The sequence below is a fragment of the Barbus barbus genome, assembly GCF_936440315.1.
Source record: "Barbus barbus genome assembly, chromosome: 30".
NCBI classification, from domain to species: domain Eukaryota; kingdom Metazoa; phylum Chordata; class Actinopteri; order Cypriniformes; family Cyprinidae; genus Barbus; species Barbus barbus.
In genome coordinates, this window is record NC_136758.1 from 1,900,399 (window position 1) to 1,924,629 (window position 24,231).

The window sequence follows — 24,231 nt, forward strand, 5'->3', positions numbered from 1 at the left end:
TTTAATTACACGGCCGTATATTGCCCTGAGCCGTATGGATGGGCGATACTGAGAGCAGATAAGATGGAGGAGCTTCTGTCACCACCCAAACATATTAGATCGCCATCAAAGCCAATTATCTCCATTCTGAATGACAATTAAGCATCCGACTCTATCCAAATACATGAATCCAGACCCGTGGAGCTCCGGCAGCTTCACTTTTAGGGCCAGAGGGCATTTTTAATAAAAATGTATGACTTCCCCTGCTTTGTTTTACTAGCTATGAGAATGAGAGACAGAAGGAAAAGACCTTCTTCCGATTAATAGGTCAAGAGTTTTCTTTTCTTCATCAAGTATGCATTAAATTAACCAGAAGTGACAGTAAAGACATGTATAATGTTACAAAAGATTTCTATTGCAAATAAATGCTGTTCTTTTGAACTTTCTATTTATCTGGGAATCCTGACAAATAAAATGCATCAGTTTCCACAAAAATATTGTGCAGCACAACTGTGTTCAACATTGATAATAATCAGAAATGTTTGTTGATCAGTAAATCAGTATATTAGAATGATTTCTGAAGATCATGTGACACTGAAGACTGGAGTAATGATCACAGCAATAAATTACATTTTACAATATATTCACAGAGAACAGCTATTTGAAATAGTAAACATTTTTGGCATGAGGGCTTGTGAGTATTAGAGACTTAAAATATTTTGACTACAAATGTTTGAACAGTACTGTAGTTTATCAAATGTAGTTCTCTTGCGTGAAACAATCACTTGTCAAAGAAATAGTTCTAAAAATAAAAATTCTATCATCATATCATCACAATATTTCATAGAGCTTTTTGGGAGAAACAGACTAAAATGTATGTTTATCCTCAGTCTGGCATTGCTCTCAAATCTCAATCATGTGTTTTTATAAAGTTGCAAGTTTGCATGTTTTTGTTGAGTATCATATTTGATCCATCAGACTTTTATGGCTCATATAGTCTGATATAGTGAGAATACGGAGGAAAAGAACAACTCAATTTTATTCAGAGACTCAAAATGAACAAAAATATGCCATTTGTTGCAGATGCTGATAATTATACGATGACATTCTGATGCTTGTACTGTAAATCTATGAGTATAACATCTATAATCTTTACAGCAGATACTGACATAAAATGATCTAAATATCAGTGGTCGCTCTATATCTCCAATAATATGTCTTAGTAAGATGAGATTGAAATGATCCAAACATATAATGCAATGCAGTCCGATGCTGATTGAGAGATGAAGAAATAAGCGCTCCTCAGAAGATGCGAGATGAAGATCATTCCTCCGCTGAGGAACAGAGAAAGTAAAGCTTCTGGAAACAAACGCTCCTCAAAAGATCCTGATGATCAGATTTGAGACGCGCTGATTTTTCTAGAAAATGATTGATGGAGAATCAAGTAAAGCTGAGCTGCTTCAGTCCAGTAAGAGTTCATCTGGAGATATGACTGCAGTTATTCTGATGTTTACTTGATCAAAATCAGTCAAGATTTGACAGAAAAAGACACTGAAGCAGCAGCTGAAGCTGGACGTTTCTACAATTACACTAAAAGAGCTTTTACTGGATAAAACACTCTAAACTATCAGAGACAGAAGACATGGAGGAGATTGAGAGTGACACAGGTTTAACAGCAAAGTTTTGATCACGTTGAGGCCTTAGAAATTTGAGTATTAGATATACAGTAGCTTTCATAGGGTTAAAAGTCACACAGGTTTTGAACAACATGAGGGTAGTAACTGATGACAGAATGATCATATTTTGCTGCTGTATCTCTATAATAAGCCATAATCTTGAGGAGAGATACAGTGGAGCTGCACAGAAAGCAAGATGGAGAGAGATAAAACGACAGAGAGAGAGAGAGAGAGAGAGAGGTGACTTTGAGGAGCTGGACTCAGTCTCATGCCAAGCATCTCTCTCGCTGTCACCTAATCCTCAGTCCGACGGGTCGGTTATGGGAGCGTTTGGTTGAGGCGGGTCAGTTACCCGCTATCACAGGGCTTTAATCTGAGCGGCCGCCTCCTAAACTGGCTGTGAGAGCGGTGCCAGGCGCTGGCATCCCTGAGAGAGACAGCTAGAGGTTGTCTGTACATGGATGGGCACTTCACAGCTCGGCGGGGGGGGGAGGAAGGGGCATCGCGGCAGCTGCTCGGGGCATATGGGCAGAATTCATTAAAAGAGCCCAAAAAAGCTCATGTGAGGAGAGAGAGAGAGACAGAGAAACAAAGTACAGCAAGAGTGTGTTTCTGTATTCATGTACATCACAGGTTCTTGAGAAACGTCTTGCATCACGCTTGAAAGTTGTGCTAGACCTTGAGCCAGTGTTAGTTTAGTATCTCTGATAGGTTACACTATTTTTATTTTACACTTTATTTGCAACTACATGTCTACTAACTGTTAGGGTAGGTTTAGGGTTAATAGAATAAGTTGACATACACTTGCAAAGTTTCTGATAGTCAGTATGGTGTGGACCCATCAAAATAAAGTGTTAGCAGATATTAAGCAGACAGTCTACTAATACTCTAATGACTGCTAGTTGACATGTAGTTGCAAAGTTACTTACTGTTAGTAGAGTGTCTAAAGTGGACTATCAGAATATAGTGTTACCCTTTGATATATTATTATAGCATATTTGGGAAAAAAGTTACATTTTATGCTTTGTTTACATTTGAAAGTTTTAGCACTTGTGTTGTGTTTTTGTCATTTAAGTATTTTTTTTTTTTCTATATTTAGGTTTACTTGTTTTAGTATTTCAACTTTAAACAAAAATGAGAGATGTTGCCTTGGTAACTCGCTCAAATAAGTTTGTGTTTTCCCCCATAATGAGTTATGATTAAACTATTCATTTGTCATTATTAAAACATAAAATACTTAAAAAACATTAAAAGTGTTCACATTGTGTTCATTTATAGTGAAAAATTTGTTATTTTAGTATTATTTATAAACTATACTAGTATTAAATTATCTTTTTTATCATAGTTTGTTTTAGCAATTTTATGTGCTTATGCATTAGTTTTCTTAATATTTCTATTTTGCTTTAATTTATATTTATCTGTTTTAGTTTTAGCAATTTCAGTACTTCAGTTTCAGTGTGTTTCAGATATTAAAGATTTCTGTTTTTATTTTATTCTATTTCAGCTATATTTAAGTTGAAACCATGTTATTAATTTTATCAATAACGGCACTGTTTAAAACATGCTATGTTTTACTGTTTTTATTTTCAATCAACTCGTCAAAATGATGGATCCCCTTTTAAGGCATTTAAAAACAAATACATAATATACAAGATACATACTGATTACCAGAAAAAAGAAACATTTCAGTTTTAACTGCTGATTATGAATGATTTCATGAGACGTACATTTTTCAAATAGAGACATTTAAATGCATATATTAGATATTCTGTCTTAAATGAAGCAGGTTATGCCGTTAATCCACACGGTGTGGTAGAAACGCAGGAATGAAGCTCATGAGAACAGGACGAGCTCAGATGGTCGATGGTGTGGTCAATAATGATAAGGCCGGCTTGTTCGGATGTGCAAAGTTCATTTTAACTCAATCAACTGGATTTTAGTTTCCCCACTCATTAACCTTGGATTTACGCTTTCTTCCAGATACTACAAACGGTGACAAATGTCTCCAGATTGATCCAGTTAAGAAAAGCAATGTTGCTGGGTTTGCAAGGTTAACCTTAATGAGAAACACACACAGAACGTAAGCAATGACACGACGCCATCGTCAAGAAACACATTCAATATTAACAGTATTGTCCTATCTGAACACATGACGTGTAAATCCATCCTCAGGCCACAGGAAGTGGAGACTGATCTTCCCGTTCTCCTTGATCCCATTCCGTCTGGAGTTCAGAGGAGACCTCGGTGAACAGATGATCCCAATCCCAGCCCACGTCCTCCTGCAAACCATCACATCGGCTTCAGAGAGATAAAGAGGCAGAAATACAGTGCATTTAAAGCAACAGTTCACCTCAACATGACACTTCTGTCCTCTTTTACTTACACTCCTGTCGAGGAACACAAAAGGAGATTTTCTGACAAATCTTTATTTCCATACAATGTGATATATAGGACAGTTCATAATTAGCATGTGTGTCAAGCTCCAAAATGATTGAAAAATGATAGGAATAAAGTAGATGTTATGACTCGTGTGCCATATTTCACTTCCTCACACTCAGAATATAGTACGCAAATCATTGTGCTTTTAAAAAATATTCTGATTAATCATTTTGCTCTTAAATAATGTCACTGTATATAAGAGAGAGGGTTCTTCAAAATATCTCTGACATTCAAACTGATTTCAATTAATCTGATTCAAAACTATTAATTTGTCATCACTTAAAAATGTTCACACTTTATTGATTTACAGTGAAAAGCAATGTTAGTGTTATTTTAGTATTTTATATATATATATATATATATACAAACACTATAATAGTTTTTTAAATTTTTATTCTAGCTTGTATTTTTATTATTTTTATTTTATAAACGCTATTTTAATTGTAGTTACAGTTTTAGTATTTTTGTACAATTACAAAATTTTGTAAAATTTTTTGTAATCTACCAATTACATTTTATTCTATTTCAACTCACTGTAAAACTGAACAGTGAAATGAAATGAGTTAATTTCACTCAAATAATAATGAAAGTTCATTGGACTTAATTGAAATAAGTTCTATAAACTCAAAATATTGTTGTAGTAAGGTGAACTTAATTATTGCGTTTTCTAGTTCCCAGCATGCATTGCATCAGACAAAGCAAATACATGTAGAAATTAAGTGTTATTTTGTGTGTTTTTGCACAAGATTAGCATAAAGTTAGTACTAAAATGCAGTGTTATGTTAGGATTTACATAGGTTTCTGTTATGTTAGTTTTGTAGTGTTACCGGTGTGGTGAAGAGTAGAGCCTGTGGTAAGGTTGAGGATGGACAGCTATATATAATGCATGTTTTAGACTGTTTACATGCAAGTGTTGTCGTGAGTCATTTAGATAACTACATTATTATGTGCCAGTGTGAAGATCTGAATGAATGTGCTGTTGATGGAAGCAGGTTGTATATAATTATCATTGTGATGAGTGGCGTGGGACAATGGAAGCAAGGTTTGGCTTGGCTCCCATTGCTCTCAGCACTGCCCCAGTTGTCATCATTTTAAACTCTACTAACTTAAAAAAAATGAGTTTGTTTACTCAAATGTTTTGAGTATTCTTAACTTGTCAGGTTTTACAGTGTATTTAAATGATGGAAAATGGCTTTTAATAGTTGCAGTTTTAGTTAAACATGCTGTTTTCACTGTTTTTATTTTGAGTTATTGGTTTCAATGATGATTTCTCTTCTAAACATTTAAAATCAATTTAAAACAAATACATAACATACAAGACATACTAAATATCATCAAAAGGCTGAAAAATATATTGAGATTCTTTAGCACTAGACATGGCCATTAAAACACCACACAGACATTAAATAATTAATTACTTTTCATTATTTAATATCTGGATATAGATAATTTCACAAGAAATGTGCTTTTTTTTAATTAATCATGTTTGCATGAATCATATGCACTTTTATTATTATTTAGATGTTTTTGGTCCTCGTCACAATGGACTGTCATTCTATATAGAAGAGTGAAGGTTCTTCAAAATATCTTCTTTTGTGCTCCACAGAATAAAGTCATACAAGTTTGGAACGACATGAGGGCGAGTAAATGAAGACAGAGCGCTCATTTCTGGGTGAACTGTCCTGTAACACATTGTGGGACAGTATAAGATGAAGAATGCTGCTGGTATATTTCATAAATCTGTTGGACTGACCCTCTTACACGGCCTAGAAAGAGCCGGACAGACACTATATTTACTGACAGAGCTCACCTCTCTCACCTCCTGCTCCGGGGCTAAAACCTTCGTGAGCAGCTTCAGGTCAATCTCTCCATCCTGAGAAACATGCAATACAGATAAAACATTAGCCAAAGCCATTACTGAAAATACTGAAGCATTGCAATATAATGCCAGGTCAGTCAAAAAAACTAAACAGACGTCGTAGGACGTGAAGGATGAATTAGGCAGTAGCTTTATGCTCCTTACAGCATCCTTGATTTACACAAAGCAGCAGTGTTTGTTGTTAAGGAATGATGGGTAATGATGGGTGAGTGTCTCACCAGGGTCTGAAAAGCCGAGTACTTCATGAGGTCGTTGTCCAGGTCTCTGTAGGTCATAACTCTGTTCACCTGGATACTGCAGACAAGAGAGATCATAAACACGTGTCTGTTTTAGCATCTCAAAGGCATGAGAGTTCGTTTTCTTGATGATTATTGTTTGGACTGAAGGATACCTGGGTGGAGCAGCGATCTGCATGATGAGGTCTTCTTCTTGAACCTCCTCCAGGTCTGGAATAACTGGGATGTCTAGAAAATTCAGGTAAAATGTGTCTTAGCCGCTTTTCCACCAAAATTACCTGGAACAATTTTTCCCAGGAACTTTTTCCCCCCAGACCTGTTGCTGTCTGCGTTTCCATCGCAGTCTAAAGTACTGTGAAGAAAAGGCAAATAGTCTGCTGAAGTAGGTCTGCATTTCTCAATACCAAGTACGCAAATTTAAGACTTGCATCCTTTGTAGTTCGGACTTCGCAAGTTCAAATCGGGAGTGTGAACACAAGTCCGGTAATTCTGCAAACAGCAGCGTACTTGATAATGTCAGTTAACTTGCCTCGGCTACTGCAATTCAGATCCCAGCTGATTAATAAAGGTCTTAAAAAATAAGATAAAAAATAAATACAACTAATATTTTAAATGTGCTGCCATAAACTCAGAAGCCATGGTTTATATTTATATATATAAAAAAAAAAAAGTTAAAAATATTAGTATTTTACTCACACACAACTATAGATTTGCTTTAAAAGACATTAATTTATCAACTCTGGGGTTGCATAAATTACCACCATGTTCACTTTGTGTGGTTTTTGAAGCATCACATTTGAAGGTCCAATTCACTTGCATTATATTGACTCACAGAGATGGAGTATTTGTCTTAAAGGGATAGTTCATTCCAAACCTGTAAGATCTCCGTTCATCTTCGGAGACATCAGGGGTTCAACCGTAAAATTATGAAGCTACGAGAATAATTCTTCATCTCCTCCGCGTCACCCTATAGCGCCATTTTGGAGAGTATCACATACGTAAACAACGTATGTACACAGATACGTTGTTTACGCTTTTATCTGAACGTAAACAACGTATCCTGGTACGGTGCTACTGACACAGAACACATTGTTTACGTATGTGATACTCTCCAAAATTGCGCTATAGGTTGATGTGGAGGAGACGAATCGTTGAATAAAGTAGTTATTTTTATTTTCTTTGCGCACAAAAAGTATTCTCGTAGCTTCAGAAAATTATTTTTTAATAAAAATAAATAATTAATAATTAAAATTATTAGTCACATGGATTATTTTAACGATCTCCTTGCTGGCAAAGGATCAGAGAGCTCTCGGAGTGCATCAAAAATATCTTAATTTGTGCTCTAGAAATGAAAGAAGGTCTTACAGGTTTGGAACGACATGAGGGTGAGTAATTAATGACAGAATTTTCATTTTGGGGTGAACTATCCGTTTAATGTCTCCATATTTGTGACCCTGGAGCACAAAACCAGTCTTAAATCGCTGGGGTATATTTATATCAATAGCCAAAAATACATTGAATGGGCCAAAATTATCCATTTTTCTTTTTTGCCAAAATCATTAGGATATTAAGTAAAGATCATGTTCCATGAAGATATTTTGTACATTTCCTACTGTAAATATATCAAAACTTAATTTTTGATTAGTAATATGCATTGCTAAGAACTAATTAAGAACTAAGAGCTAATTACCCTTATGACTGGTTTTGTGGTCCAGAGTCACATTTGTTCATATTAAGAAATAAAGTCACGCATTAAGTTGTAAATGAAACAAAGATTACTGAAGTACATTTTACAAAAAAAAAAAAAAAAAAAAACATTTAGTCTTTCTACTTCAAAATGTTGTTTAATTCAATGTGTTACTTGCAGTTTCTCTGTAATGATTTGAGAAAATTACTAGCAATTTATGAGTGAAAACTATTTCCACATCAAATTTTTCATGCACAGCACACTAATGTTAAGCTTCAGGTGTCAATCATTCATTTGATGATTTACACTATAGTTAATGTAACAGTTAGTTTACAAATACTGACTTGTTATAATTGAATTACATGTTTATTACAGTCAGATTTATTTACTCGCCAAAGCCAGTTTTGTTGATCTTGGAGCCTGATTATGCATTTAAACCGACCACGCAAGCAGTATAAAGTTTTTCTCGAGACGCACTCGGCCATATGCTGCAGCTACTGCCGGGTGTTACAGCGAGTTGCAGCATTTCCCACAATCCCCGCAATCATCACAGATGCTGTCTGTCTCCTCGGCGCGGCTCTGTTTATATTGTGTGTGAACTGGCGTTTGATTTCCTCCCTCTCTGCGTTTCTCTCACTCTCGCGCTGACATCCTCTTCCGCGCTGCCCCCTGTCACGGCGACCAGGCGGCCATGAATATTCAGTGATCAAGACAGTATCTCTTCCCGCTGTGAGGCGGTGCTCCGGCCAGGGGCTCCCCAGAAAGCACCCCCCCACCCCGACACACACTTGTGCTCGTCCCGGCGCCGACCATTTGGGCCCTGTCAGCGGCGGCCACCCTCAGCACCCTTCAGGCCAGAGCGGCGACCTCCGTGTCCATTCGGGCCGGGCCGGGCTCCAGGCGCGCAGGCCTGCCTGCGAGCCCATCTGTGTGGGGTCGGAAGTCACGGCGCGCCCTGGCAGGAGCCGCGGTGCCAAGAGCCGCATGCCCGCTGCCCGGAACAGTGGGAACCCACTTTAATTGGCAAAACTCGACAGGACAGAGTGTGGCAGCGCTCCCAAAGAAGGACAAACTTTCACAGCCCTTCTCCTTTTTTTGGACAGACTTTTGCTGGAGTGCGTTCAGGTGTGCCACGAGAGTGCACGTTTACACAATCACCGTCAAACACAGGCTGACAGTGCTAAGACAGTAAAAGAAAAGCTTTGTTAATTAAACCAGAGGCTGATAAATAAAACATGAACAAAACTTTTGTCACATTGACCACTCAAAGCTGATCAGTTCAAAACTGGCATGACTGGAACAATAACTATAAAAACAAACCTTCATTAACTTTACATTCTGTATAGGAAACACTTTTTAAATAACAACTTTATGACTTTTCAAGAATACAAAGTCATTAACAAATATTATTACATTATGTAAAGGAAGAGTTCACTTTTAATTGGAAAAGAGCAGCTCGGACATTCTGCTAAATGTTTATTTAATATAGATTATATATTAGTTGTAATATATAATAAATTATAAATTAATTTTGGAGGCTTGGGAAGATCATTCCTCCGCTGAGGAACAGTGAAAGTAAAGTTTCTGGAAACAAATGCATGAGCTGCTTCAGTCCAGTAAGAGTTCATCTGGAGATATGACTGCAGTTATTCTGACGTTTACTTGATCAAAATCAGTCAAGATTTGACAGAAAAAGACACTGAAGCAGCAGCTGAAGCTGGACGTTTCTACAATTACACTAAAAGAGCTTTTACTGGATAAAACACTCTAAACTATAAATCAGACGACAGAAGACCTGGAATAGATTGAGTGTGACACAGGTTTAACAGCTAAGTTTTGATCATGTTGATTATTTGGCGCTTTAGAAACTTGCATAGCAACTATGATACAGTAGGCTTTAAAGGGTTAAAAGTTATAAAAATGCTTAAAACATTTCCTTTACATTCACAGATGCAAATTTAAAGAGGAATCCAAGACAAATTCAGACCAGAACATCACAGAAACATGAGGCCAGAAACGAAGCACCTAGCAACCGCTCTGAGTAGCCTAGTGACAACAAAGCAACATGCTAGCAACTGTAAACCAACACTCTGGCAACCACAGCACAACGTTTTGCATGCATGAGCAAACCACATTCACTATGCTTTAAAGGGGTCATCGGATGCAAAATTCACTTTACAAGTAGTTTGAACATAAATGTGTTGGAAGTGTGTGTACACATCCATCCTATAATGATAAAAAGTCCAACCAGTGTTTTCTTTTTTAAATCCTTATTTTAAAATACCCTTTCTCAAATTAGGCTGTTCTGAGATTCCTGTCAGACTGACGTAGTTCTGTACAGACCGCTCCCATGATAGTTGATTGACAAGACCGTCTTACCTTAGACCCGCCCAGAGTGAGCGGTCATCAGTCTGCCATTGTGTCGACTCCGGTGCAGGGAAGACAAGAATGTCTCTGATTAAGCGATTGAGGTGTTCTGTTGTTGGATGTAATAATGAATATAGCAGTCGTCATTTACTCCCGACGTCTGAGCCGCTGAAGACGCAGAGGATTAACATTACTTTCGTTTTGAAGGGAATGCGCCAATCCCGATCTACATAAATGCATCTATGTTCACGAGAACCATTCGTGATCCAGCTTCATCTGCAGATGTGAGAATAAGGGTTTTTTTATGAATCTTTGAAAATTGCCTTTCCTAATAATGTGCTAGTTAGCTAGTTTCGTGGCTGAAGTTTACAGTCTGCTTGTCACTCCACGGAAGAGAGGGGTGGGTCAGCAGAGCTCATTAGCATTTAAAGCAACATGGCCTAAAAAACGGCTTGCTGAAAACAGAGCTGATTTTGACAGGGTAAAGAAGGTGTTTTTTACACTACCACTGAGAAATTTTAACCAAAGTATGTTATAGACTTTTCATTAAGACCCTAAAGAATCATATCAACTTGTGGAAAATGGGCATCCGATGACCCCTTTAAATGTAAAAATCTAGTTATATAACTCTTGGGCTAGTTCACATTGCACTGACTGAATTGGGGAAGTCATGGCCTAATGGTTAGAGAGTCGGCCTTGTAATCCAAAGGTTGCGGGTTCGAGTCTCGGGCCGGCAGGGATTGTAGGTGCCCTCAATCCCACGACTGAGGTGCCCTTGAGCAACACCCTCTGTGTGTGTTCACTGCTGTGTGTGTTCACGGTGTGTGTGTGTTCACTGCTGTGTGTGTGTGTGTGTGTGTGTGTGTGCACGTTGGATGGGTTAAATGTAGAGCATGAATTCCGAGTATGGGTCACCATACTTGGCCGTATGTCACTTCACTTTCACATGTTCAATCTGTTTATGGAGCGCAGAATGTCTGAGCAGTGACAAAATGTGGTGATTGTCGGTACTGGCCAGGGTCTGTCAGTATGGTGTGAACCAGTCTTTGAAAGATCGCTGTACATTCAAATAATTAGGAATACATTACATTTTGATTCATGTACTGTATGTCTAAATGCTTTCATATTTGGAGACAATTTGAAAACATATTTGGCACTAGTCATCACGTAATATAAAGTAAGATTTAAAAAATAAATTGATACTTTGATTCAACAAGGATGCGTTAAATTGATCAAAAGTGACAGTAAACACATTTATAATGTTACAAAAACAAAATGCATCACAGTTTCCAAAAAATTTTCTGCAGCACAACTGTGTTCAACATTGATAATAATCAGAAATGTTTGTTGAGCAGTAATTCAGTATATTAGAATGATTTCTGAAGATCATGTGACACTGAAGACTGGAGTAATGATGCTGAAAATACAGCTGCAGATCACAGAAATAAATTACACTTTAACACATATTCATATAGAAAACAGTTATTTGAAATTGAAATAATATTTCACAATATTACTGTTTTTACTGTATTTTTAAATCAAATAAATGCAGCCTTGGTGAGCAGAAGAGACTTAATATATATATATATATATATATATATATATATATATATATATATATATATATATATATATTATTTTGAACAGTAGCATATAGTGGGCAAAACAATATTTTTTTATTACATTGAACAATTTGTAATAAATAGTTATTGGTATTGAATATGGTATTATTTTACTGAGCTTGGCGTCATGCATTCTCGGATTGCACAAATAATTCTACTCCACAAATAATACCCACAAAGCTGCCTAAGTATCTTATGAAGCAGCGCGTATGCCTTAAAATGCTCCTCAAAGTCTCAAGGAGATAAATGTGGTCATTCTGAAGTAATTTTTAATTCTCTTTCATACTTTCTGAATCCTGTCACAAAAGCCAGGTTCAGTTCCATCTCCCTGACCCTTGTAACAAGCCCCGTTATCCTACATTGATAACTTCTTCCTTTTCTCTCATTTTTAATTAAAGCTAATTAAAAATGCCAGCCTCGTTTAGTCACTGACAAGATTCATCTGTGTTCCTGATATCCAAATAAATGCAGGCACGCACGAGCACTGCTTCATATTCATGAGCACGAGGTGACACCGTCTCCTCATTTCTAAAGCAGTGCGTTCAGCAGATTCGGGCCCCCGCGGACCCCCAGTCAAATTTAATGGTCTTAGTGCAATGACATCAAAAAGCCTCTATGTCCAGCCTTCACTAACGCTCTACTGGATCTCAACTTTTCCGAATAATGCACCATCGACACAAATGGGCCAAAGTTCAATGTGAAGCACGGCGAGGTAAAGCTCTCGGTATGCAAACGCCATGATTAAGCGGCGAGAGAAAACAACGGTTTTTAAATGAGGTCGCGATGCCACCTGTGACACCAGGTCGAGAGGGAACCGACAATGATGTGCACCAGAAACTGATGTTCGATGCTGATTCTATCAAAAAGTCATGTGTCACGGCTCTAGATGATGTTATTTTCTTATTTATTCATGAGTTTGAGCAGCTTTTCCATGAAAGAGGTTCATACTGAGAATATGAGCACATGAAGTCAGGTTCAGAGATTCTGACAACCAATAACTGTTATATTAATACTTTGTAAAACAGAAGCTAAATAATCATTTGACCACACTAGAGTACACAACATACATAGTATGAATCTATTACTGACACTGATGATAATAATAAGCATAATAATCACATTTCTGTTTGTCCCTCCTGATGTTTTCACATGGTGAATGATCAAATTCCACAGACTTATATTAAAGGAAGGACCCAAGACCAAAGGAAGATCTGAGGCTTTTTTGAGTAGTAAGAAACCACCTAGCAACCAGCTAGAACACCTTAGCAACTGCATCACAAAACCCTAGCAACCATCTACAATCACAAGCACTGCGGCGGTGAATTTGGCACCAACTAGTTATAAGATGCCATGTTTTCATTTAGTTTAGTAAATACAGTTTTAGTAATGTTGTGTTTTAAAAAAAATTATTAGCTTAAGCATTTTTACATGCTCATTTCAAGTTATTTTTTAGCTATTTTTAGTTTATTTAGTTTTAGTACTTAAAAAATGGTGAATGTTGTAGTTTTTTATACTTTATTTTATTTCAGTTACTGTTTATTTTATTTCAAGCAATGGATTTTTTTCAAGGTTTTAGTTTTAGTTATGAATAATAACCCTGGAAACAGATGAGAGCTGTGATGTGTGAAGCGTGTTTGTATGATGACGACACTAAAGGAGGTAAAGTATGTCTTGACATGTCAGTGCCGACCATCCAAACTGGTTCGGCGTAGTGATATTTCTGAAACTGACTCCCTATGTTTGCTGTTGTCACATTTCTCTTTCAGAGTGTCTTCAGAAACACAGATGGTGAAAGTGCAAAGGGAGCATTTCACATCACAATTCCCCTTTTTTTCAGCAGTATTTCTCTTTTCTGAATAGGTAAAGTGGTAATTCCCAGCTTACAAGATGGAGTTTTAATCAAACTTCTGTGTATGCAGTAGAAATCTTTTTTTTTTTTAAATCAGTGTTAAATGACTACAGAAAACAGAGATGGGTTGTGGTGCAAAAAAGTAGAAGAACTTCAACACCCACAATGCACTGGGTTTGGGAATACAAAAATGCAGAAGTACAATCTGTAGTTTTCACAAAAGCCCTGAAGCTGTCAAAAGTAAAATGCATTCTCTGCTGGACCTTTGCTGACAGTTAAACAGGAATATCTTTGAGCAGGTAACAGAAAATAGTGCACACTGTTTATTTATTTATTCTACTAACATTGATATTTGGACTTTAATTCCTAAAATTAACAATCATACAATTTCTGTTATCTAATATTGCTAGGTTGTTTTTAGGATGCTCAATCAGTATAAATATAATAGCTTGTATATCTATACTGATGTTTTTGAATGTCATTTAATGAATATTCTGGCAACTGTATCCAGTGCGTTTAAATCTGCATAATCCTTCGATTTAAAAAAAAAAGATTGTATTTTTTAATACTTTTTGTTATTATTTGAGACTGTAAGTGAGAGCAGCATATGGCCTGAAGATCATGTTTCTGAGCCTCACACTATCAGGTCTTTTAAGCCTAGTGTACTGTAAGTGTGTTTGTATCTCATGAAATAACGTTTATGAATGTGTAGACTTTATCAATCACAGCAGCTGGACTCTCACTGAATGAGCTGCTTTATCCAGCACCCTTCTGGAATGGCATACAATAAATGATCAGCCATTAGCATGAATTTTGTCTGAATTTCATAAACTGTGGCGCTGCTGTCTGTTAAACAGAGTAAAAGTGTTTGAAGTGAAACAGAGCTCGCGGGAATCATCTACTCACCACTTTCATTGTCAGAGCCCTCGGGGGTTTGTGGCCTCAGTCGCCGGCTTCAGACAGGGACCAGACAACATGTTAAACACAAGAGATCAGGGACAAATACTCCATCCAACACACACACACTTCGGTCCAGCTCCTGAGCTCAAAAAACATACCTTGAAATTTACGCATTTACTAATGGCTTATTTTTCAATAAGGTGATCCATCATATTAACTAAACAGCCATTGCAGCCAAACAGATTCATTTCAAGAGTTAAAGTTTAAGTGTTTAGACAATAACATGTAATGGCAGATGGAAGTGTTGAGGAAACCTGTGTGAGAATAATTATTATTTTGTATTTGGTTTGCAGCGTTTGGTCCTGGTAATGGTGCAGGAATTAAATACTTGACATTTAACACTTTGGTTACACTTTATAATAAGGTTTCATTTGTTAACATTAGTTAATGCACTGAGAGTAAACATGAACAAATTACAGAAGCTTGTTTCCACCATGAGATGAAAAAACTGATGGAAAACTTTTTTTTGCAACTTTTTCTCTCACAATTCTGACCTTTTTACTGCAATTCTGAGGGAAAAAAACTTAGAATTGTGAGATTTCGATAAAAATAAAAAAAGTAGATAAGTTGGTGCTTATATATTTGCTATATAAAGTTAGAAATGCAAGAATAACAGTTAGAATTTTGAGATAAAAAGTTGCAATTATCTTTATTTTTTATTCAATGGCGAAAACAAGCTTCCATAACAAATAATGAAGAATACTATTTTAATTAACTAGCATTTAAAAAAGATTAATAATTGATAATAATGGATTACTCATTGATAGTTCATGACATTTTCACAAATGCATTAACTATTGTTAATAAATGTAAACATTTTTATACTTGCCAGTCACAAGACAAGGTGTAACAACAATCTTTAAGAAAATTAAAGGACAAATAAAATAATGTTCAACAAATCACTGTGAATATAATGTGAATATTGTGATATACGGTCCAGTCCTAGTGGTGACGGCGCTCGTGATCTAGTCCCTAACCGCAGGTCATATATGTAAACTCTTTTAATCAGAGTGATTGTTCTCGCATTAACCAAGGACAATTTCAGTACGATGGTAATTTCCTCCTTAAATCAAGAGCATAAACAAGCATTCCCGTTCCTAATCACTGCGTGTCAGACTGAAACAGTAAAGGTGGAAACTCACTCCTCCAGCTCTTCAGCGGCCGGCCGTCGTCCGGACCTGTGGAGGACATCACAAATCAACAATCACAGCTCATCTGCTCAGTCTGCATGTCTACTGTATCGTGCTCTCCCACCGAGTCCCTCATATACAACACACTGCATAATTTAACCAGCTGGAATAACAGCATTCATTAATGTCTTTCATTTGAAAATAATCATTTATTAATGTGGTGAAAAATCATTTGCACACTGTTTAAACAGAGAGGAACCTTGAAAATAAAAATAGATGAGGCCCTTTATTGCAGGTATACATTAACCCTATAAGACCTACTGTACCATATTTGATACACACATTTTTAAAGTCTTGAAATGATTAACATGATCAAAACTTTGCTGTTAAACCTGTGTCACACTCAATCTCCATCTCTTCTGTCGTCTGATAGTTTAGAGTGTTTTATCCAGTAAAAGCTCTTTTAGTTTAATTGTAGAAACGTCCAGCTTCAGCTGCTGCTTCAGTGTCTTTTTCTGTCAAATCTTGACTGATTTTGATCAAGTTAACGTCAGAATAACTGCAGTCATATCTCCAGATGAACTCTTACAGGACTGAAGCAGCTCAGCTTTACTTGATTCTCCATCAATCATTTTCTAGAAAAATCAGTGCGTCTCAAATCTGATCATCAGGATCTTTTGAGGAGCGTTTGTTTCCAGAAGCTTTACTTTCACTGTTCCTCAGCGGAGGAATGATCTTCATCTCACATCTTCTGAGGAGCGTTTATTTCTTCATCTCTCAATCAGCATTGCATTATATGTTTGGTGCACTATATGTTCAATCTCAGCTTACTGATGCATATTATTGGAGATATAGAATAACCACTGATATTTATATAATTTTATGTCAGTACACTTATAAAAATCTCAGTGATTTACAGTGCAAGCAGCAGCATTTCTTCGTATAAATATCAGCATTTGCACCAAAGTGTTTTTTTGTTTTTGTTTTTTTAGTCTAAATAAGATTTATCATATATTTCCTTCATATTCTCACTATATCAGACTATATGTGACCCAGTACTACAAAACCTTAAGTCTTAAGTGTCAATTTTTCAAAATTGAGATTTATACATCATCTGAAAGCTGAATACGTAAATGATGTATGGTTTGTTTGGACAATATTTGTCTGAGATGCAACTATTTGAAAATCTGGAATCTGAGGGTGCAAAAAAATCTAAATATTGAGAAAATCTCCTTTAAAGTTGTTCAAATTAAGTTCTTAGCAATACATATTACTAATCAAAAATTAAGTTTTGATATATTGACGGTAAGAAATTTACAAAATATCTTCATGGAACATGATCTTTACTTAATGGCCTAATGATTTTTGAGCCATACAATATATTTTTGGCTATTGCTACAAATATACCCAGTGACTTAAAACTGCTTTTGTGCTCCAGGGTCACAAATGAGCCATAAAAGCCTGATGGATCAACAAAAAACACATATGCAAACATTTTGTTTTAGATTTTTAGTCTAAAGGTTCAATAAATTGTTCCATTTCAAAGAATTATATTTTTCTTATGTCAGGCTGTACAGGGTTAATGTGATATACAGGCTGGGTTTTGCTGGTGTTGAGCGCCACCTAATGGATCCTGACAACAATGTGCATCTCATAAAGCCTTTAACATAAAGCATTCAAGTCGAAGTTTTATGCTAACCCCAAGATAATAAACAATTAAAAGATCAAATCTAGTTTGATAATGAACTGATATCCTGAAGCTACTGTGTATTCAGAGATTGAGCTGTGTTCATTATACAATGCAACTGCTTCCCAAAAGCTTGGATACTGCATTTCTGTGTCAAATTGAGCTTTTGTAACCTTAGGAGCACTACAGGGTAATAAAGGAATGTGTAAACAGTAATGCAGATGCTGATAATCACGGGTGTTAGCGTGTCCGGCCCTTGACACGCGGCCCCGTCCTCTCTCATGCTGTTTAAGACCCATTACACCACTCTCCATTAAGACCCGTGTAACGGCGCCATTAACACAGTAAAACTGTCTGGAAAAAGTTGTTCAGGATAAAATATATTGTGACAACTTGGCTTCAAAGCTTCATCAATAAACTGACAGATCATTTAGTGTCAATTAGGAGTGATAGATCTGCAAATCCCGGGATTTCTGCTGTGGGATTAGCGGGAACAGAGCGCCGGTGATTGAGCACGAGGGGTGACATTGAGATGAAGAAAAAGTCCTTGTCTTCTTCAGAGGGGACGATTACTTTGTTTCAGAAGGAGAATCAATGCGTCGAGAAGCCCTTTAACACCTCCCAGCCGAGAGAATCAAGATAAGTTTGGCAGACGCGCAGAAGAGACACTTTGACCTTTCCTTTGAGACGTGTAGAGTTTGCTTCATTCCCCACTAACTGAGCCAAAGGCCGTGCTAACATACTAACATTTCTCCGGTGTACAGTATGTCTACTGTGCACAGTATGCACATTTACTGCATGCATAAATAGGTTTTTATTCACCATAAATTTAAAAAGATCAATCTGTAAAACAAATGTTGTTTCTTGTCTTGTACTTCTTTCTTTTAACCTTAAATTGACTAGCGTTTAAAAGTCTGAGGTCAAATTGTATTTATTTATTTTTTATTATTAGTATTTTTTTTTAAGAAAGGAATGCATGTATAATGTTATAAAATATTTCAAATAAATCTATTCATATGTGAATACTGAAAAATAAAATGTATGACAGTTTCCACAGAAATATTGTGCGGCACAACTGTTTTCAACATTGACAATAATCAGAAATGTTTCCTGAGCAGATCTGCATATAGAATGATTTCTGAAGATCATGTGTCACTTAAGACTGGAGTAATGACTGCTTCTGTCGGTTTTGTGAAATAAATGTAGCGCTCTTCTTTATACAGTTGATTCTGTGGTTTTCTCTGATAGGATTAACAGGACTTTTCAGTGTTATGGTATGGCTGCTCTCCACATGCACAGAAATTGTGTTCAGAATATATGAATGTTTGGTTGACTTCAGGGTGCATATACATTCAGAATTTGTAGCTGGATTTAATTCATTCAGAATGGTGAAGATATGTGCATATTTATCAAAAACTTTATATGGGTGTTTCTGAGTTCTTACATTAGTGTTTACAGGTGAATTACTGAAATAAACGCTAGCAGAAGGAGTGATCATGATAATTCTGGTCGGTCCAGTAAAACTCATGTAACAGGAAATGACACCATCATGTGGCGACTGACCCTCACTGCAGCAGGGCCGGAGCTAATGGGATTCTAGGGGCCCACAACAAGCCCTACAGCACTGACGCTGGATTCACTATAATTTGATTGACATAATAATGAATGAAAGAAAAAAAAAAACCTTACTCCAAAAATCCAAACGCAGTTTACAAGCATTCGATTTAGTTATAACTGCAGTTTATGTAATTCTAGCTGTTAAGTGCGATGAAAAAACTCAAATTAGATCAAATAGATGAGAGCGGAGACAAGAGGATATTAACACTGATGAAAAGAACTAAAGCAAAGAACACGCATTCGACAAAAATATTAAGAAATACTCAGCTTGATAACACTACAACATTACAAACACAGCTCACACAATAATGTGCGCTGTCCAAACGTTGTCTGATACATGAAATGTATAATAATTTATGGATTTATCACTTAAAAATGCTGTACTGAAACACTGCTGTTTAATAAAGCTTTGCGAGTGAAGACAGTGTGTGGAACGTTCTCATCTTTGCATTTAATTGCCTGTGGGTGAGGGGTGTTTGTTTGTATGTGGGACAGAACAGTGTGGGCTTTTAGAAAGGCTGAACATTTATGCATCTCAGAAAGACAGAGAGAGGGAGACAGAAAACTAGAGGCGTCCACTCACTTGGCAGATCCGGTTCCTGTGCTCTCCTCCGCCCATCCTCCCTGCCGACGGGCCGGTTTCGGTGGAGGTCCCTGAGATCAAACACACATTCACAGCTGTGTGTCTTCACATCATTAACTCAGACAGGCAAACAGTTCAGGTATGACCAAAATCATAGTTTACTAATAAAGTGTCCTGAAATAACAGCTTTAAGATCAGCAAAAGACAGGTGTATGCTACCAATCAGAGGTCTACTGATTTTTTATGATGACTATTTTCCATACGTTAAGCCCAAAGCACACTTCGGTTTTTATGCGTACACGAGGGTCTGTGTACAGTGCATTAGACGCAGATTTTGTCACCAGAGTAGTATGCGTGTAGTGTATGCACACCACCCGATTTTTGTAACATTCCAGGTCACACCAATTAGATATCGCTGCAGCCCGGAGACCTGCAAGTGGGAGGAGCTTACGCCAAGAACAGCAAGTGGGAGGAGCTTACGCCAAGAACAGGTAACAAATGGTTACCATTTGCCTGTACTGCACATTTTTTATTTTGCATATTTGTTTTTAAATCAAATTACAGCAAATGTTCTTCACAACATGTTACACAAATCAATGTATTAATTTGAAATCTCAGGGTGGGTAAATGATTTTATTTCTGATTAATCAAATTATGTACAATCATTCATTCAGCACAATAGACTTGCATGCAGTGGACACTGCAAAATCCAGGATGCATTGCTTCTGAGTAAATTCCACACAGCTCGCCTCGCTTGCCCTTCCCAACATAACCTGGTGGGTACACAAGAAGCACAATGAGCATTAGGGTTAACCCAAATTTAAAACATTCTCCCCATGCCATCCAAGATATGCATGACTGTATTCTCTTGTTGAACATGTACAAACATTTCAAGAATAATTTCTCAGCTCTGTAAGTCTATGCTATGCAAGTAAATGGTGTCCAGAAATTTTAAGGGACGACATTAGGCCTAGTAAATTATAGACTTTATTACTATTTTTAAACAAAGAATTCCTTTGAAAAACCACTAAACAAAACGCTAGTTTATTCACCATTAATTTACACAAAACTGATTATTGATTATTATTAGAATTAAATAAAAAATATATATATTTAAACCATGTTTTAATTATATTGCATTGTGGATTAGGAGGTTAGGAGATGTGTTCTAATACATTTGAAAATGTACCTTATTCTTTAGAAAATGGCACTGTAAAAAGTGAACTTTTTAGTTTAGTCAATCCATGAGTTTTTTACAGTGTATCTATCATAAGCCCGATTCGGACGGCAATTGTTTCTCATATGGATGTTTGTAAAAAATTAATTTACATATCACCTCAGTGACAAAAAACTCATGGATTGGACGGTGATTTATTCACAATGGAGGAGCGAGTTCTGTGATCCTACGTACCCGGGAACGCGCTTCTCACGTGGCCAGTCACATGATTGTGTGCTGTAAATAAAATGAATTTTATTTATAAATGTATTCTTATTATAGTGTAAAATGTATTTAAAAATACTTATTATTATGTAAAATACATTCTTATTATTCCAAGCATATTTTATAATGTATAATCCTATTTATTATTTGATTATTTAAATCTCCTGTTTAGGAAAATAGGAAAATACGCACTATATAGTTGTATATAATTATACGCAATATATATGTTTATAATACACATTTTAAAATTTGAATATTTACGTGCTTTTCTTCTCTTTCTGCTTCCAGTCGCAATGGTGGAGCAGTTATGAAGTAGGCCTATTGTTCTTTTAAATACTTTCCAGCATTTCAGAAATAAATATGTATGCAGATTACACGGAAGTACAACATTACCTTACGGTGTTCGGGAGTGCTCAAAAGGGGATTAAATGCTGATTCCCTGTCGATACTTCACTCGTACTGCGTCGCTAGACGCTATGGGGAAAACTCCTTTTTCTCCGAGGACTGAAGACTTTTTCAATCACGCAGTGTGACTGCACGGCCATTGGTTCGTGCAGTAATAAAAAAACGAACCAATGGCTCGTCAGCAGTACTGCACGAGCCTATGGCGGCAAAGCCCGCCAGAGCCCGCCAAAAGGGGCGGGGTCATCTGGCTATATAAGCGGGTGCTTCGCCATAGGAAAACAGATCAATTCTCCTTCAGCGACGACTTCTTCGCTGATCCAGGACTCCAGACGCTCGCCGTTGAAACGCCTTGCTGCAGATTGGAAGGCTGCCTTTTTTCCTGCTCTTCGCTGATCCAGCCCGCTTCGTCGAGCCGCTTCAGCGATCAAAGCAGACGCCAGCTCGTCCCCTGCTGCCATCCGGCGAGCCTTCAAGGAGAGCAAATTTCTTCTAAAAGAGCAATCGCGGCGTTGTTGCAAATGCCGCGCCGTCAGTGCGTCTCGTGCAGACTTTCTCTGCACGATGCCGACGACCACTCAGAGTGTGTTTCCTGCTTGGGTAAATCCCACGCAGAAGCCGCTCTGAGCGAGATGGAATGTTCATATTGCATGAACATGAGTCTCGTGACTCTGCGCGCTCGGATCGCTTTCTTTTCAGACAGCGACTCCGCCCCTCGTGCCCTCCCGTTTTCTTCTCCCCAAGGACCTGTGGGGAAAAAACGGCGGGGTAAAAGGGCTTAAACGCTCAGCGGCGAGCAAGCTCACGCCGGCTCAGACCCCGCATGCCTCGCTCCCGCTATGCAGAGAGGATTCCCCGGTCCTCTTCGAGCACGCGGATCAGCGTCCCTCGGTTGGTGCGAGTGACGTGATCTTGTTCGGTGCTGTTGAGGACGAGCTATTAGATGACAGCATGTCTCTAATAGCGTCGGACGCGGAGGATATATCGGGCTCTACCATTAACCCAGCCCCCTCCTTGACGAGCTGGGTTTGGAGTGGTCTACGCCGGAGGAGCCCACTCGTAGTCGTCTGGACAAATGGTTCCTGCCGGGGCACCGCATGGCCCCTTGTCAGCAAACTTCTCCGTTTTTTCCAGAGGTCCACGACGAACTTACGAAGTCGTGGCGTGCTCCGTATTCGGCCCGACTCTGCTCTAACTCTTCTTCTGCTCTCTCCTCAGTGGACGGCGCCGAAGAGAAGGGCTACGAGAGGTTACCCCCTCTTGACAAAGCTGTGGCTGCGCACCTTTGCTTTCCATCCGATGGCGGAGGGTGGGCAAAGATTTAAGGCTGATCATCCCTCCAAGCCTTGCAGGACGACTTCCGCCCTCGCCGGACGAGCATACTCCTCCGCCGGGCAGGCCGCCTCAGTTCTTCACTCCATGGCTGTACTCCAGGTCTTTCAAGCCAAACTCCTCCGGACCATGGACGAGTTTGTCGCCCGCTCAGCCTACAAAGAAGCCTGAGCCTCGGCAGCGCTCCCGCTCGGCCAAACGCTACCCCTATCCAAAACGTCAGGGACCCAGGCCCAAGCTGAGCTTGGACCCTGTGCCTCCGGCATTGTCCTGATCCGATAGGAAAGAAGAGGAGGGGGCAAGGTCTCGCAGAGGCTGGACCAACCCCAAAACGCCCTCTGTTATGCCTTCAGGCACCCCGTTCAGTTCTGGGTGCCAAGGCAAAACTGTTTGTTTCAAAACCTGTTGTGAATCACAGGCCCTTTCCAAAAGTGCCTCCACATACAGCCGCTGTTATAGCGAGAAAAATAAAAAACAAACATTTTCAAAAAGAGAGCAAATTTCCTCTTCCAATTACAGAGTGTGTCGAGTTCCCACAAGGCGACTCACCACCCGAACTAATCCAACCCCTTGCCACACGGGCCGAGGCCTGGCAGGCCATCCCCAGAGTGTCACAGTGGGTTCTAGGGATTATAGAAGGTGGTTATACACTTCAATTCGCTCAAAGACCCCCGCGGTACAGCGGCAGGGTCTCCACCTTAGTGCGGAGCAGCAACGCTCACGTTCTGCGAGCCGAGGTAGAGAATTTGCTGGTGAAAGGAGCTATAGAAATAATTCCCCCAGCTCAGAGCGAGTCAGGCTTCTAAAGCCGTTACTTCCTCGTCCCCAAAAAGGATGGTGGCCTCCGGCCCATCCTCGATCGCAGACGCCTGAACCGCGCCCTCATGAGACAGCCGTTCAGAATGACTACATTGAGACAGATCCTCTCGCAAATTCGCCCAGAGGACTGGTTCTTTTCGCTGGATCTGAAAGACGCTTACTTTCACATACAGATAGCCCCCCCATCACAGACGATTCTTGAGATTCGCCTTCGAGGGAGTGGCTTATCAATACACGGTCCTGCCCTTTGGGCTGGGCTCTAGCTCCCCGCACTTTTACGAAGTGCATAGACACGGCTCTCTCCCCTCTGAGACAGATGGGAATCCGTGTCCTGAATTACCTCGACGACTGGCTCGTTCTGGCGCAGTCGGAGGCAGAGCTGGTAGCCCACATGTCCCTCCTCCTCAGTCACTTGGAGAACTTGGGACTCAGGATCAATTTAGCCAAGAGCTCCCTGTCCCCCAGCCAACGAACTTCGTTCCTGGGGATGGTTTTCGACTCCGCCCGCATGACGGCAAAAGTCGCA

At 38.6% G+C, this 24,231-nt stretch overlaps 1 protein-coding gene across 5 annotated transcripts in view; it reads right to left on the bottom strand.

Moving 5' to 3' along the window:
* Nucleotides 1-3,086: 3,086 nt before the first annotated feature.
* LOC306850113 (intraflagellar transport protein 43 homolog A-like) overlaps nt 3,087-24,231 on the bottom strand; it is a 34,715-nt gene continuing 13,570 nt past the window's right edge. For 2 of the 5 annotated variants that reach the window (XM_079385562.1, XM_079385559.1), the window contains exons 3-9: nt 19,712-19,782; nt 15,837-15,872; nt 14,641-14,687; nt 6,365-6,437; nt 6,192-6,267; nt 5,905-5,967; nt 3,243-3,934 (exon numbers count right to left, since the gene is read on the bottom strand). In XM_079385562.1, coding sequence (XP_079241688.1) covers nt 3,824-3,934; nt 5,905-5,967; nt 6,192-6,267; nt 6,365-6,437; nt 14,641-14,687; nt 15,837-15,872; nt 19,712-19,782 — 477 coding nt within the window. In that variant the 3' untranslated portion in view covers nt 3,243-3,823. Of the gene's footprint in view, nt 3,954-5,274; nt 5,777-5,904; nt 5,968-6,191; nt 6,268-6,364; nt 6,438-14,640; nt 14,688-15,836; nt 15,873-19,711; nt 19,783-24,231 lie in introns of those variants that run through there. The other 3 variants (XM_079385563.1, XM_079385560.1, XM_079385561.1) reach the window with 3 other exon arrangements.